General features: G+C 36.8%; 1 protein-coding gene across 1 annotated transcript in view; it reads right to left on the bottom strand.

The window, feature by feature from the left end:
• The window catches only part of PRTG (protogenin), a 128163-nt gene that overhangs the window by 55461 nt on the left and 57525 nt on the right, over positions 1 to 15177 (bottom strand). The window contains exons 2-8 of the mRNA XM_014528239.1: positions 7493 to 7637; positions 6930 to 7063; positions 4628 to 4765; positions 4221 to 4379; positions 3438 to 3597; positions 2294 to 2541; positions 39 to 203 (exon numbers count right to left, since the gene is read on the bottom strand). Coding sequence (XP_014383725.1) covers positions 39 to 203; positions 2294 to 2541; positions 3438 to 3597; positions 4221 to 4379; positions 4628 to 4765; positions 6930 to 7063; positions 7493 to 7637 — 1149 coding nt within the window. The remainder of the gene's footprint in view (positions 1 to 38; positions 204 to 2293; positions 2542 to 3437; positions 3598 to 4220; positions 4380 to 4627; positions 4766 to 6929; positions 7064 to 7492; positions 7638 to 15177) is intronic.

Below are 15177 nucleotides of genomic sequence, written 5' to 3'. Positions count from 1 at the left end.
TGTTCATACTTAAATGACCTAGGATCACGTTTTCTTACCATCCTCTAAAGTATTCTGTGTCACGTGGTCAGACATCTGGCTGGCTCCCATTGGCATATATGCCACAATGTAGAACGTATAATTGCTGGCAGGTTCTAAGTCATCGATAATATAATGAGTTGTGTCATTTCCGATGACTACTTGATACTCTTCATTATTTAAACCTACATTAAAGAATCAGTGTTTAAAAATTAAGAATATTCAAAATAAAATTAACAAGACCATTTTCCCGCACTGTAAAACACTGGGCCTTGAGTCTAATCTCTCTCAGTTACCTTGTTACCCTTTAAAAAAAATGTGAATAGGAAGGTCTTTATTTTCTAAAAGTAATTTCATTTGTCTTGCTACAAATGACTAGTTTGCATTTTTCTGAATAAATCAAACTGGAAATAATGAACCTTCTCTAAACTCCATTAACATTAAGTCAAAACCCACAGCAGAGACAACGTGTGGCAGGAACACACAAAGCTTCACACTGCAGAATACTGTCACTCATAAGGTTAAATTTTACTTGCTTGAACTCAGGGCTTCTTCTTTATTTTAAACATAAATGGACAGACAGTAGGGAATGTAATGTCTCTACTCTTTATAAAAACAAACCAAACCAAAAGTTGTCCTGCAAAAGATCTCATTTTGCCCCTAGAGATTCTATTAAATTTGACTGACACACGTTGTTCTTTTATTTATATTGAAAGCAAAAGAACCGGGAAGCACAGAATGTGCTTCAGAACGCTTTGTTGCACAGTGAGCTTTTTTCTTTTCTTAAGAGGAAAAAAAATCCTTAGCAATTCTTAATAAAATATGCATGGCAAGGTAGGGAAGAGGATTTGTCTTTGTCGGATTTAATTCCTACAGAGCAAACCTGTAAAGTGGAACAAGAGCCCTGGTCGCGACTGTGCTTTGTGAATAATTCACGGTAAATGGATGTCAACTTAATCAAAACTCTCTAAGGACAGGGCCCCTTCTTTCCACACTGGATTTATAAACAAAACAGAAGGCAAATTCCACTATTAAGTTTTCCCACATTTCTGAATGAACTTGATAGCATTTTAATTAGACAAGATTACAGGCATTTCACAACAGACTGCCTAATGTCTCGTTAATTAGGAGCTGCATAGTACGATTTCTGACCTAGCAAACAAGGTCCTTGAGTTCGAATTAAAAAGCCTTGTCCTATCCCTGAATAGACCACTGAGCTGCATGTGGAGGCTCTAATGAAAGAACCATAATAGCGAACAAGAGTGGTCTCCACCAAAACCAGCATTCCTTTTACCTTCCTAAATCACTGAAAAGGGAATTAACATACTACAACAAGCTCAGCTATCAGACTTTCATTCTTCTTGCTACCATGACCCCTGATTTAAATTCAAAATATTCTTTTTCAAAATACTACTTCAAAGTACAAAAAAACAAACAACAACAAACCACCTGTTTCTACAGACAATTTTATTATATCACCATTCACTGGGTGTTTGGATTTGTTTTTAATGTCTATTGCATAAAAGTTAGGCTGTCTGTATATAAAACTAAAATCTGTAAACTTCTATTATGTTTTCTATGAAAAAAATCAATAGAGAAATATAGAAAAAAATATAGAAATCTCTAGGATTGGTAAGCAGTTTTTCCTTTTCCTCTAAAATTTTTGCCAAAAGAAACAATAAGGATAAAAATTGAATAGTTCAAAATAAAAATCTGAAGATAGCTCTGATTTCTACTTTTATATAATAAAATATCAATAATGTCTTATCCAATTTTCAGAGAGTTCTATATAATTTCAGAAAACATTCAAAATCTATAAAACCAAATATATGGGGAATTCGATAATGTTTACTTTCCCCTTTAAAAAGAACATGATATAGTGACTATATTTTACTACATAATTTTATTAAGCAGTCACACCATTGGTCCTATGTAACTGCATACTTAAATTGGCATACGAAGTCTTAGTTAAGAAATTTATATATTTGCTGAAATGAAATCCATAAACACACCACTCTATATTTTACCTGGCAGAGATGGTACTTAACTTATAAATAAAAATATCTTAAGCTATACTTATATACACAAAGTATATAATACTACGAAATTTAGAAAAAAATATACACCTGACAGATTAGAGATAATTGCCATAGAACTTCAAAAATAGTATATGAAAAATAAATATTATGTGGATGATGTAAGACATCATTCAGACTGAAAACAAATCCATGAGTGCAAGTGGAACTTAAAGATAGACACTCCTCTAATTGCTTACCTTCTGCTTTCATGTAGTGCACGGAATAAGCGATGACTTTGTCTGAATTATAAAGTGGCCTCTCCCAGGCTAAAAGGATGGCTGAACTTGACATGGTTTCAGCGTGCACATTATAGGGAGCACTGGGACGGTCTTCTGACATTACTACGGTCAGTCGGGCTCTAGATAAAATAGATCCTTGGCTGTTCTCAGCCATGCACTGATAAATAGCATCATCTTCAGGAATAATCTGGTTAATTACCAATTTACTGAAGAAAAGAAAAAAATGTATTTATTTCTATGAAAAATTCTAAGAATAATGTAAAAATAAAGTTCAACTATTGCTACCAGTACTCTCATTTTAAATGACAAAAATTACTACGAACAAAAATATGTATAGTCAGCCCTATTGAAAAATCTATATGAATTGCTTAAAATTACTCTTATTTTCTGAGTCTACAGAAGTAAATACTTGTGATACCCCCAAATCCTGTTTGCTTTAGATGACAGCTTAATTTCGTTTTAAAAACTTGGCTTTCATTAAGAAAATATATTACTTTTAGCATCTAATTTATATAATATTGCAATGTGACATAAAATTGAGGTCAACAAAAAGTTTTAAAGTTTTGTCCAACATAAATGAGAATGTTACAAAAGATTCATATTTATACTAATAAAAGTGAGTTCTTAAAATCATTAAGTTTGAATTGTGGAGGAATTCTTAGAGAATCAATTATTTCTTGCTAATTTCCTCATTTATAGAAGAAGGAACTGAGACCCCAAGGGTTAATATGCTTGCTTATAATAACTTAGCTACGGGGTGGGGGGGAGGCCAGGGGAAGGTCAATGGGGAAAAAAAGGAGACATATGTACTACTATTTGTAATACTTTAAACAATAAAATAAAATAAAATAAAATAAGAACTATAAGGTCTTGGGGGAACTGTCCAACATTCATTTCAGTATAGTTAACCACTTCCATGATCTACATATAAAAGGATCTATGTGCACACTGATATTACAATCTTAGTAAATTTCTTATTTTATTTTAGTGTTAAATACCAAGATAACAAAAATACTTGATATTATAATTATAGCCATGTAACATAAAAATTACTAAAGCCATTATATCTTATCTAAAATAGTAGCAAAATGACACAGCCTACCTGTTGTACATTTTAATTCTACCATTTGAATGTATCTTTCTTCCGTTTTTCAACCATGACATTTTGGGTGAGGGGATTCCTTCTGCCTGACATACAAATCGAGCAGTGCCAGCTCGAGGCCTTGTTAAACTTTCTGGCCATTCAACAAATAAAGGAGGAGCTGTTTTTAAAAAAAAAAAAAAGAAAAAAGAAAGAAAAATATATATTTCTGTGGTCCAAATAGGGAATGATACAAAGAGTCAAGGAAGAGTAGAGAAAATTACCAAGTCCCACCCCTGAAAATATGTGACATTTTGAGCCTCCAGTCTACGCTCTACATGTATCTATCCAGATGCCTTTTCCATGCATTGCTCAGGGAGATGTCCACTTCACCCAGGCTTTCCCTATTGAGAGCATCTATATAAACACTCTAAAAATATATGTACCATAATCCTACTTAACTAAGCCCAATACATAGCCTCTTGTGAATCCATATAGACAATCAACAGATTACAGTTTTAAATTGGTGAATGGGTATATGGATTTGTGGGTGGGTGAGGAGAAAAGAGGGAAGCTTAAGTAAGAAGGAATATAATGGCATACAGGTAAACAGAAGGGTGACTTGAGAATAATAGTTATATTTGAACATAGGACTTTAATTTTCATTAGATTAAGAAACTTCAGCTCAACCTTCATACTGGTAATACAAAATTCAAAAAAGGTGGAAGTAAGCTATGAATGAGATAAAACAGCAAATGTGAAAATGTAAGATTCTCTGGAATACAGAAAAAAAAGAAAACATACCTAATACAGTTAAAGTTGCCATGGCAACTGTAAAGTTTCGTGTGCCTGGGATAGTGGCCCGACAAACATATATACCAGCATGTTGCAGCTTGACATCAGATATCATGAGATTACCATTTCCAAGTACCCGAGTATTAAAGACATCAATGGACTTGTGATCTATTTCAGAGAGAACGCTTCAGTTAAAACAATGTAAAACAGAATCAAAAATTAGTTCCGAAGATCATTCTCCAAACAATCCTATCATAAAAAGTATAAAATTCTCTACACTAAAACCATTTCTCTGTACACTAAAGTGCCAAAAAGTTAAAAACCACCTAATTGCCAAACGTGTTTTGTTATATTTTATCAGTTTCACTACAATGAACAAAATTTAAAGAACACCCCCCCACCCCCTGAAAACATACCAAGACGGCTCCAAGAAATGATTGGTTTGGGACTTCCTGTGGCCATGCATTCCAAAACAACAGTCTGATGGAGAGATGTTGTTATGTTCTGTGGACCTGCTATAATGGTTGGTGTGTGGAAAGATTTAGACTCCTTAGCTTTGGAGAGAAAAAGGCAGAATATAAAAAATAAATTGTAAGTGAAAATATCTATTTTAAGTTATTCACTTTTTTCTTTTTTTAAAACTCACATAACATACAATTCACCTATTTGAAGTATAATTCAATGGTTTTTAGTATTTTCAGAGTTGTGCACCCATCACCAAATCAATTTTAAAATATTTTCATTACCCCCAAAAGAAACCCCATACCCATTAACAGTCACTCTCCAAGTTCCTCTTCCCATAGCCCGGCAACCACACTAAGCTACTTTCTGTTTTCTGTCTCTCTGGATTTATCTATTCTAGACATTTCATTAAAAAAAGAACCGTACATTACATGGTCCTTCCTTTGTGACTGGCTTCTTTTAACAGCATAATGTTTTCAAGATTCATCCATGTTGTAGCAGTACCAGTACTTCATATCTTTTTATTAAACAATAACAGAATGATTATATAAATAGAATAATAATAGAATGATTATATTTATCCATTCATCAGCTGATGGACATATGAGTTGTTTCCATATTATTCATTTTTAATTGAGGTTGAAAGATTCATTGAATACTTTCACTAATCTTTTTAAGAATTCATGTGACAATAGGAGGAAGGGAAGGAGGAGAGTGCTTTTGTTTCTATCTTTTATACCAGGAAGCTGATAGATAATACCACAAATTAAAACAAAGCATTAAAATATAATTTCAGTCTCTTAATGATTTTCAAAACAAATTTTTTAACTTTACAGGGTCTTTTGAGAAGTAATAGCTCTTGTGAAGAGGAAACAATCAAGTGAAGTTTAACAGTGTCTTTGGTCCAAGTTTTCTTCCACTATACTCAAGTAAATTTAATTATTTTAAAATAAAAATCAGCGTCTATGTATAATTCCATTTTAGTACTATATATATTTCTTCATATTAGTCTCAAGCTAATTTCCCTTTTAATTATATTTATGTATGGCAAAATGAAAAAATTTATGTTCACTTAATGTTAATAATAATACCTTCTGAGTATTGGAATTGGGGATATTTTAAAACTATATTATATTTTTATACTTTTTAAAAATCTTCACCTGAAGATATGTCTTTTGATTTTGGAGAGAGAGGAAGGAGAGCGGGGGGAGAGAGAGAGACAGAGCGAGAGGCATCAATTGGTTGTTGCTTGTATGCACCCTGACTGGGAATTGAACCCGCGACCCTATATATGTGCTCTGACTGGGAATCAAACCCGCGACCCTTTTGGTGGATGGGGTGATGCTATAAACAACTGAGCCACCAGGTCAGGATATATCTTTCTACTTTTTTTACTTTCATAAACATTATTCTTTACAATAAGCATGTATTTTTTCACAAATCAAATTATGATTTTTCTTAAAATAACAAACAAAAAATACCAAACTGGAAACAAGTATCTCTTTATTGACCATGGACAATTCTGGTGGAAATGGATAACTGTTATTTTCCTTTTTGTATTTCATATACATATATATTAGAGGCCCAGTGCAGGAATTCGTGCACAGGTGGGGTCCGGCCAGCCCACCCAGATCGGGGCTGATCAGGCTGGGCGGAGGGGACGTGAGAGATTGGCTGGCCAACCCCATCCCCAATCAGGGTTGGGGGGCCAACCGGGGGTGGGGCTGGCCAGGGGGGAGGGGCCGTGGGCAATTGGCGCGCTGGCCCCACCCCCTGGTGGAATTCCTGGTTGAGCTCCCTGTCAAGGGGACAATTTGCATATTAGCCTTTTATTATATAGGGCTAGAGGCCCAGTGCACGAAATGTGTGCACTGATAGGGTCCCTAGTGGCTGGTGGTGCCCGGTCGGGTACTCCCTCCCTTCCCCCAGTTGCTCCGCCCCCTGGTCGAACTCCCAGAAGAACTCCTGGTTGAGGGGATAATTTGCATACTACACTTTTATTATATAGGATTTTTAAAAGTGAAATATTTACAAAAAATCAAATCTTTCTTAAAGATATTGACACTAACATGACATATAACAAGCTAGCCTATGAAAGAAGAGTTGTTTAATACATAAAAATGACCATTTTCCAAATAGATTACAGTATTTTAAATGAAACTAAAGTATTATTTGATGGCATACTAGTATAGCCAGAAAATAAAAAATTAATAGTTGTGTCAATTAAAAACTAAAAACAGAACTTCTACGAGGTACCTGGAATCACTGTTAGAGAAGCCTCCATACTTTTACGCCTGTGGGCTACAGTAGCAGCAACACAACGATAATTTCCAGCATCCCTTGGGCCAACATCATAGATCTGCAATACCCCTGTTGGTAGGGCAGTTATCCTGCTATGAGAAGAAAGATGATTAAACTCTCTGTAGTAGATTTTAACATATATTCTATGATAACATTTCACATATTCAACCCTTTAAAGTGGCAAATGCATTACTTTACAGACCTTTTAATATATATTAGCTTGATTCAATTATTTTCATTTGTGTCACCACAGTTCCCTAAAACATAACTAACTATGCAGTGTCTGGTTTGTGTACTTCAGTTGCAGGTTCCATCCCCAGCCCTGCTTGGGTGTGTGCAGGAGGCAACCAATCGATGTTTCGGTCTGTCCCCCATTCTCCCACTCTCTCTTAAAAAAACCAATGGAGAAAATATCCTCGGGTGAGGATTAACCAAGAAGTTGATTATTGACACCATCTATGAAAATGAGTTCCATAATGGTCTTTGTCCCATATAGTCTCATGAAAAGCTGTATTTACCTGTCCATAGTTACAGGTAGAGTTGTTCGATTTAATTCCCATGTTATAATTGCAGGAGGGTTTGAGGAAATCTTGCATGCAAATCTAGCAATTCCACCTTCTTGGACCTCAGTAGAAACGGGCTGAACTTCAAATGCAGAAATAGCTATAAGAAATTTTGACAAATTCAGAATACGTACATGAACTATTAGACTATACTTAGGAATAGCTTTATGCTAGATATTATTTATCAGACTTGGACTCTTTCTCAGATGTTAAGACCATCCTGATGTAACCAACACAAAAATAATTTAGAGAATAATTATTTAAGAAATCACTGAGCAGTTGCCCAAATCAAGGAGTCTTTCCCAGGATGAAATTCTAGCCAAGTTCTTAAGAAACTTACAGCCTGTGCAGAGGAAAAAAATTTAACATGACTGAAACAAAACAAACAATTAATAAAAGTATTTAATTACATACCAAACTGTGGTACAAACTTCAGATACTACTCTATTTCAGAGGAGAGGGAAATCAAGGCAGACAGATTAGAGAAGTAAAAACCATTTACAGAGATTGGTTTTAAACTGAGTTTTGAATAATCTATTAGGTTTAGGTAAAAAGGGAAAAAACAGGAATAACATGAAGGCAATAACAAAAGTGGAAGAAGATAGAAATAAAGCAGATTTGTAGCATGGTACAAATTAAGACATCACTGAAGATTTTTGAGCAAAGAAATGTCATGATAGTAGTATTTGGAAAAAAATAAATCAGGCTTTGTTACACAGGATGGACCGAGAGACAAAAAGCCTTGAATCAAGACCGACAGGTTGTTTAAACAGGATGACAACGGGGTGGTGGCAGTGAGAAGGGCCAGGCTCTCCAGGCACCTTAATGAAAACAAGGACTTGGTTATTTTGGACACAGATATGTCACTCTGTGTTTGGAATCAAATGAGGGTGGTATTGATGTTGCAGAATAAAAAAGAGAAGATCAATGGTGTGCTGATGACCAAAAGGTAGAGAGACTCAAGAGACTGCTTTTAGACTCACGCATTTCCAAACTAAAGCTAATCTTGAAGTGTTGCCATTTTCAAGGTAATTCTGCCCCACGTGAGGCAGGCCTCCAGGAATTGGTCGTCAGTGTCCCCGGTTTTACATTTTGACAGAGTCTAGACTCCAGCTAATAGTGAGGTTTTCCTTCCCTCTCTAAGTCTTCCAGGATATAAAGAAAGGGCCCTAATGATGATGGTCTTACTCCCCTCCTCTGATTCCAGTTCAAAAAAATATATATATATGCCTTTATGGTTTATCAATAAAGTGAGAAGTTAGGAAGAAAAATAGAGGGACTGTGGTCTAGATGACGTATGCTTCATTAGACTGGGAAGGGTAAAAGGTCACAGAAGACTTACATTCTGCCTTAGACTTGATTTCATTAGTCTGTAAATGGATCACAGACCTTTAGAGGAATAGGACAAAGCCAGTGAATAATGACGAGAATATTCTTAAAAGCATCTACTTCCAAAAAGGGTGGAGTGGTGGTATAGTAACTGTTTTGGTGCTGGTAACAAAAATATTTCTGCTTCCTCAAGAACAGGTTCCACAAGGTAAGAACCATTCTCATAATCACTGTCATGTTCTTGTTTCATTCTCATTTCTCTTGTGTGTACAGTGTTTTCCAGAAACTACATGACAGGTGACATCACAACAGACTCAGGTATGAAGCAGGTATATGTGAGAATCCAGCTGTCTTCTAGTAAGCCAATTAGAGATTTGCACAAATGCACAACAATGCCACTCTTCTCACTAAAATATTTTTGCTTTGGAAAATAGTTGTTTCATAAAATGTGTTATGTTAATATGTAATGAATCAATGTTTTCATTTTTTAAATTAATCTGTATTTTATTACTTTATTTATTTAAAGAGATTTTTAAATCTTACCCGAGGATATGTATGTTTATTTTTTTATTTTAGAGTGGAAGGGAGAGAAATAGAGGGAAACATTGATGTGAGAGTGAAACATTCATCGGTTACCTCCCATATGTGCCCTGAATGGCAACCTGGGTATGTGACCTGATTGGGAATCGAATCCGTAACCTGAATAATTCCCAGTCAGGGCACATACCCAGGTTACCAGTTTGATTCTGGGTTGGGGTGCATACAGAATCAACCAACTGATGTTTCTCTCTCTCCTCTGCCTTCTTGTCTCTCTTAAACAAATGAAAATATATCCTCAGGTGAGGATTAAAAATTGTTTTAATTTCTAATAATAAGTATCAATAGATACAACCTACACAAATAAAAGCTCTTTGGGGTCCTCAATAAGTTTAAGAGTATAAAAAGTAAGACTAAAATATTTGAGATCCCTATTCAAGAACATCACACCTGAAAATCATTACAACTTCTCTTTTTAATGGCTTCTGTAATCATTTTCTAGGATGTTAATCTATTTACAAACATTTTTATTTTGGATCAAACCAATGCCTTATCTATTAAATAATTAGAGAATAGATGGTTATATTTATGTCCAAAATATCAGGTTCACATTCATAATGGCCTGATTTCTTAATAACAATGTAAGCTTATCTATCCTATATAATAAAGAGGTAATATGCAAATTGACCCACATGCCATAACACCATCACAAGGCGGTGGCGTGCACAGCGGGGGCGGGGCTGGCAGCTGCTCCATGCGGCTTCCACCAGGGTTCCTGTAGCCCCACGGGGCTGTGGGGGTCCCGGCGTCTGCTTTGTGCAGCTTCTGCTGGGGTTTCTGCAGCCCCCACAAAACATTCATATTTTGGGGGAATGAGGACCTAAGTTTCCATAAATTTAATGCCTGCTTTATGAAGTACTAATTTCTCTTATTGGTTTTCAATGTGTAATAGAGTGACTTTTAGTTCTGGCCATCATTGACAATCCAGTCTATACACAACTTAAGGACTTTAAGGTGGGACTTTTATCTTATTCTTCCCCAGCCTTTACCTCTTTAGATGGAAACAGCTAATATAGTTTAACTTTTCTTCATAAAATAGTTCTTCCAGTCCTACCTATTTGAACAACTTCTTCAATTACTCCACAATGAATCAAGCACCCAATTCAGTATGTTTTATCCTATTCACTGTATATTTCTCCCATATCTGACTTCTCTGCATCCCTAATAGTCTTCCCTTCTATTCAGGCTCCTGTCATCTACTGCCTGGAAGTCTTGCAGGAACCTTTTAGGTGACATCTCCCCTACCATCAGAGTTACACCAGAGTGACAGTCAAAAAACGTAAATTTGATTGTGTTCCTGATTAATTAATTAGTCCCTGCAAAACTCACACTTGTTTTCAACCACTTACAATTAATTATGTTTCACAAACACTGTATACCCCATGATATTTCATACCTGTGAGCATTACATGAATACTTCCTTCTCTCTCAAATATCCTAGTCCTTTTGTCCACCTGATGAAATCCTCTCACTAGTTAAAACCTAGATCACGTGGCCCATACTTTGAGTTGTTCCTGACCCTTTTATCTGCAACTTCTGTACATTGCAGACCTTTATTGCTATCAGTATCTCACAGTATTTTAACCACTTGTTCACAGTCTTTCTCCCCTTCTATACTATGAACGCCCTGAGCACCAGTAGTGGGTCACATTCTTTGCAGGATCCCTTAAGATAGTGAATGGCACGACTTGGCACTAAAACAGTACTTGTTGAAGTTAACTGAAATTTTTTGAAATTCTCCAATTGTATTAGGTCTTTAAACACAGTAGTCAGAAATGTAGGGAGTTTTCCAGGTACATCTATCAAGGCTTAGGAAAATAATGCTTTGTTTGTTTGTTTACTATAATTCTAAATGATATCTAATATTTTAGTGGTGTTATTTTTAGAGATAAAAATCTGTCTCTCTTCTATTAAAGGATTTTTAGAAAGATTCAATAAGCCAATATAGTGAGGGCTCTTTATATATTACAAGACCTTTTATAAATATTGTGATTCCTGAGACTAAAAACAATGACTCTGTTGCTTGGAGTAATTTCATTCCAACCACTTAGGCATTTGAGTGTTTTTACTCTGAATCTCAGCTAACCAATCCAACAATATGATCCCCTGAATCTTTTTCCCCCATATGAGTAAGTCTATGAAACCTCTAAGTTATAAAAATTGAACTACATGTAATACTTTGAACAATAAAGAACTATTTTTAAAAATTGAACCAACATTTCACTTTAGGTTAAATGCACTAGAACCTCAAAGTTACAAAATCATGAGAACTAAAAGGCTTTATTAAGATACTAGAGGCCCAGTGCACAAAATTCGTGCACAGCGGGTGGGGAGGGGTCCCCTCAGCCCAGCCTGCACCCTCTCTAATCTGCAGGATTGGGCCTAAACCGGCAGTCGGACATCTGCCGGGGTCCAGCCCCAGGGGTCCAGGGGTTCCCAAAGGTGTGGACGGAGTTGGCGAAGAATGAAGGACACGGAGGCAGCTCTCTTTATTCTCCGTGGATCTTCCTGTGCCTGGCTGAGGCCACAGAGAGAGATCCAGAGGCAAGCTGAGCCTTTATTTTATAGTCAGAGGTAAACAAGTTAGTGGTTAGCATAGTTACACTGTTCTTATGAGTTTCACTTGTTTTGGCAGCACTTGCTGCACCTCCCTCAACCCACTAGCTTCCCAGATAAGATCTAAGGAGTCATAAGGTCAAGCCTAATTATGCTAAGAGGAATGTGCCCTCTAAGCTGGGACTTGTTTGTGACTTTGCCAACAGGTCAGTCCGAGGCTTAACCCTATAGCCACGCCCTACAGACATCCCTCTCACAATATGGGACCGCTGGCTCCTAACTGCTCACCTGCCTGCCTGCCTGATCGCCCCTAACTCCCCGCCCCCAGCCTGGTTGCCCCTAATTGTCCCCCCTGCCAGCCTGGTCACCTCACGCAGCCTGTTCGGTCATTACTGTGAGGGCATCCTGACCAATTTGCATATTACCCTTTTATTGGTATAGATAAATCACATAGCATATAATTTATGTACCATGCAATACACTCATTTAAAGTATATAATTCAATGGTTTTTAGTAAATTCAAAGAGTGTACAATCACCCCATAATCAATTTTAGAATATTTTCATCACTCCAAAATGAAATCCCATATCCTTTAGTTATCACTCCATAATCTTCCGATCTGCTCCCAAATCCAAGCCCTAGGCAATAACTAGTTTGGTGTCTTTCCTCCCCTCAGCTTTACTGAAATATAATTGACATATAGCAGCGTGTACAATGTGATAATCTGATGCACATGTTGGTAAATGATTACCATGTAAGGTTAGTTAACACACTGATTCAATAAGGGTATTTCTTGATCTCACTCTAGTTTTCAGCCAGATCTAAAGCAAGTTCTAAAGATATATATTTTTTAAATTCCCCACTTTTATATTTAACATGTCTTAACTTTTTTGTCCCCTTTGAAAATTCAACCCACTGGCAAAATAATTTTTCCCCAAGAAGACCAAGCCAGATACTCCTTGGGACTCTCATCAGCACCTTTGAGACTGAAGAAAAAGCAGCATTCATCATTCAACAATGAAATTAAGCCCCATCTTTCTGTTTGTACCTCCTCCATCTGGGCACCAACCCCATCCTCTTCTCTCACCGCTGTGAACCCTATACAGGCATCTCTCTACCTCTCTCCTGCATATTCAAACTCCTCCTAGTTCATTCCTTCAGCCTATAAAAGTGGTCAAGTCTCTCCCAACCTCAAAAAGCAAGAACAACAAAACTCCAGATCTCTCTTTTTGGTATGTGTCCCTCTAGCAGCTATTCACCTTCCCTCCTCCCCCTCGGATCAAAACTTTTCTAAAGAATAGTTTATTCTAGTTGCCCCCACTTCTTCCTCTCTGACTTTATGCCTCAAACACCTAGTATGCCTTCTTACCCTATTATTTTATTGAAACTGTGTCTATGACACTAAGCACTCCTTGTTCTCTTATTTCATTGACTCCTTCTTGTCTCCTTTTTTTTCAAGGGCTCTCCCTGTTCCTCTGTCCTTCCCTTTCAGAGAGTCTCTGTTCTTTTCTCTCTACACATTCTCACTGGGTGAGCTCATCCACTCTTGGTTTTCAGCCACATCCATCTATTGCTGATGACTCCCCCAAATACATCCTCCAGCTTAGATCCCTATCCTCAGCGCTTCATACTGATAGCTTCAACTGCCTACTGGGCATCTTCACCTGTAATTTGTAAAAGGCACTTCTATTCCTTTATCATATCCCAAATGAAATCATCTTCCTTCTTCCAAGCCTATATCTATCTCAATTTGTCACACCACCACTATGACCTGAGATAGACTACTGACTCCTTTTGTACTCTCTTCCTTCAATCACCTGCTCCCACTGATTTTAAATCCTAAATATATGTCAAATTCATTTATGCGTCTCTGTTTCAACAGTGGAGCTATTATTAAAGTTTCTTATCTGCCCCAGCCGAATAGCTCAGTTGGTTGGAGCGTCATCCCAATGTGATAAAGTTGCAGGTTCAATCCCCAGTCAGGGCACATACAAGAATCAAGAAATGAATGCATAAATTGGTGGAACAGCAAATCAATGTTTGTCTGTCTCTTTCTCTTTCTCTCTCCCTTCATCTCTCTAACATCAATTTTAAAAAATTTTAAATCTTTCATCTGTTCTCTCTGCTTGCATCTTCCTTTTACCCCCAACTTTCAAAAACTTCCTCCAGACACACACCAGTGTTTGATATGGATACATGGGTCTCACAAGAGGCTTCCATCTATTAATTTAAAGGCTTCTAAGGTTAATCTATTACTACTAAACTCAACAAAGAAATAATCTCACAAAAATGTGGTTCTAATTTTTAATGCTGTCATAAAGTACTATGCCTTAACAAATCCTCCTTCCAAATCTTTAAATTGCTTAACCTAATTATTAAAAAAAATTGAATGTATATATCCCTATTACATCAAAAGGAACAAATATTTTTTCTTTACGCCAACTATATATTTTTAACTCTTTCTGTATGGGTGCATTCTCAATAAACAGATTCATTGGCTATTTTTTTTGCAAAAAAAAAAAAAGTAGTTTGGCATCAATTACTCCAAAACCAAACTGTTTTATGGTAAGCATACAACAGTATTAAAATATTCCATACTAACTACTTATATTAAAAAACAATGAATAGCCCTAGCTGGTTTGGTTCAATGGATAGAGCGCCGGCTTGCGGACCGAAGGGTCCCAGGTTCCATTCTGGTCAAGGACACATATCTTGGTTGCAGGCTCCTCCTCGGCTTGGGCCCTGGTCCGGGCTCATGCAGGAGGCAACCAATCGATGTATTTCTCTCACATCGATATTTCTGTCTTTCCCTCTCTCTCCCACTCTCTCTAAAAATCAATGGAAAAATATCCTCAGGTGAGGATTAAAAAAACAAACAAAAAACAATGAAAGAAACCAAGATGGCGGCATAGGTAAACACCGGAAATTGCTGCCTCGCACAACCACTTCAAAAATACAACTAAAAGACAAAACGGACATCATTCAGAACCACAGGAAGGCTGGCTGAGTGGAAATTCTGCAACTAGAAGGAAAGAGAAAAGCACACTGCGTCTCAGAGGAGGTGCAGAAGTAAAGTGCAGAGGTACGGAGGCGCACGCGGAAAGGGCTGGCAACTGAGGACTCAGTTGTCTTTTTCAATCGGGAGGGAGTCTCAAGCT

Source organism: Myotis brandtii, unplaced genomic scaffold (genome assembly GCF_000412655.1).
Source record: "Myotis brandtii unplaced genomic scaffold, ASM41265v1 scaffold626, whole genome shotgun sequence".
NCBI classification, from domain to species: Eukaryota; Metazoa; Chordata; class Mammalia; order Chiroptera; family Vespertilionidae; genus Myotis; species Myotis brandtii.
The sequence above is the reverse complement of the archived record's forward strand: the minus strand, read 5'-3'. Positions and strand labels throughout refer to the sequence as shown.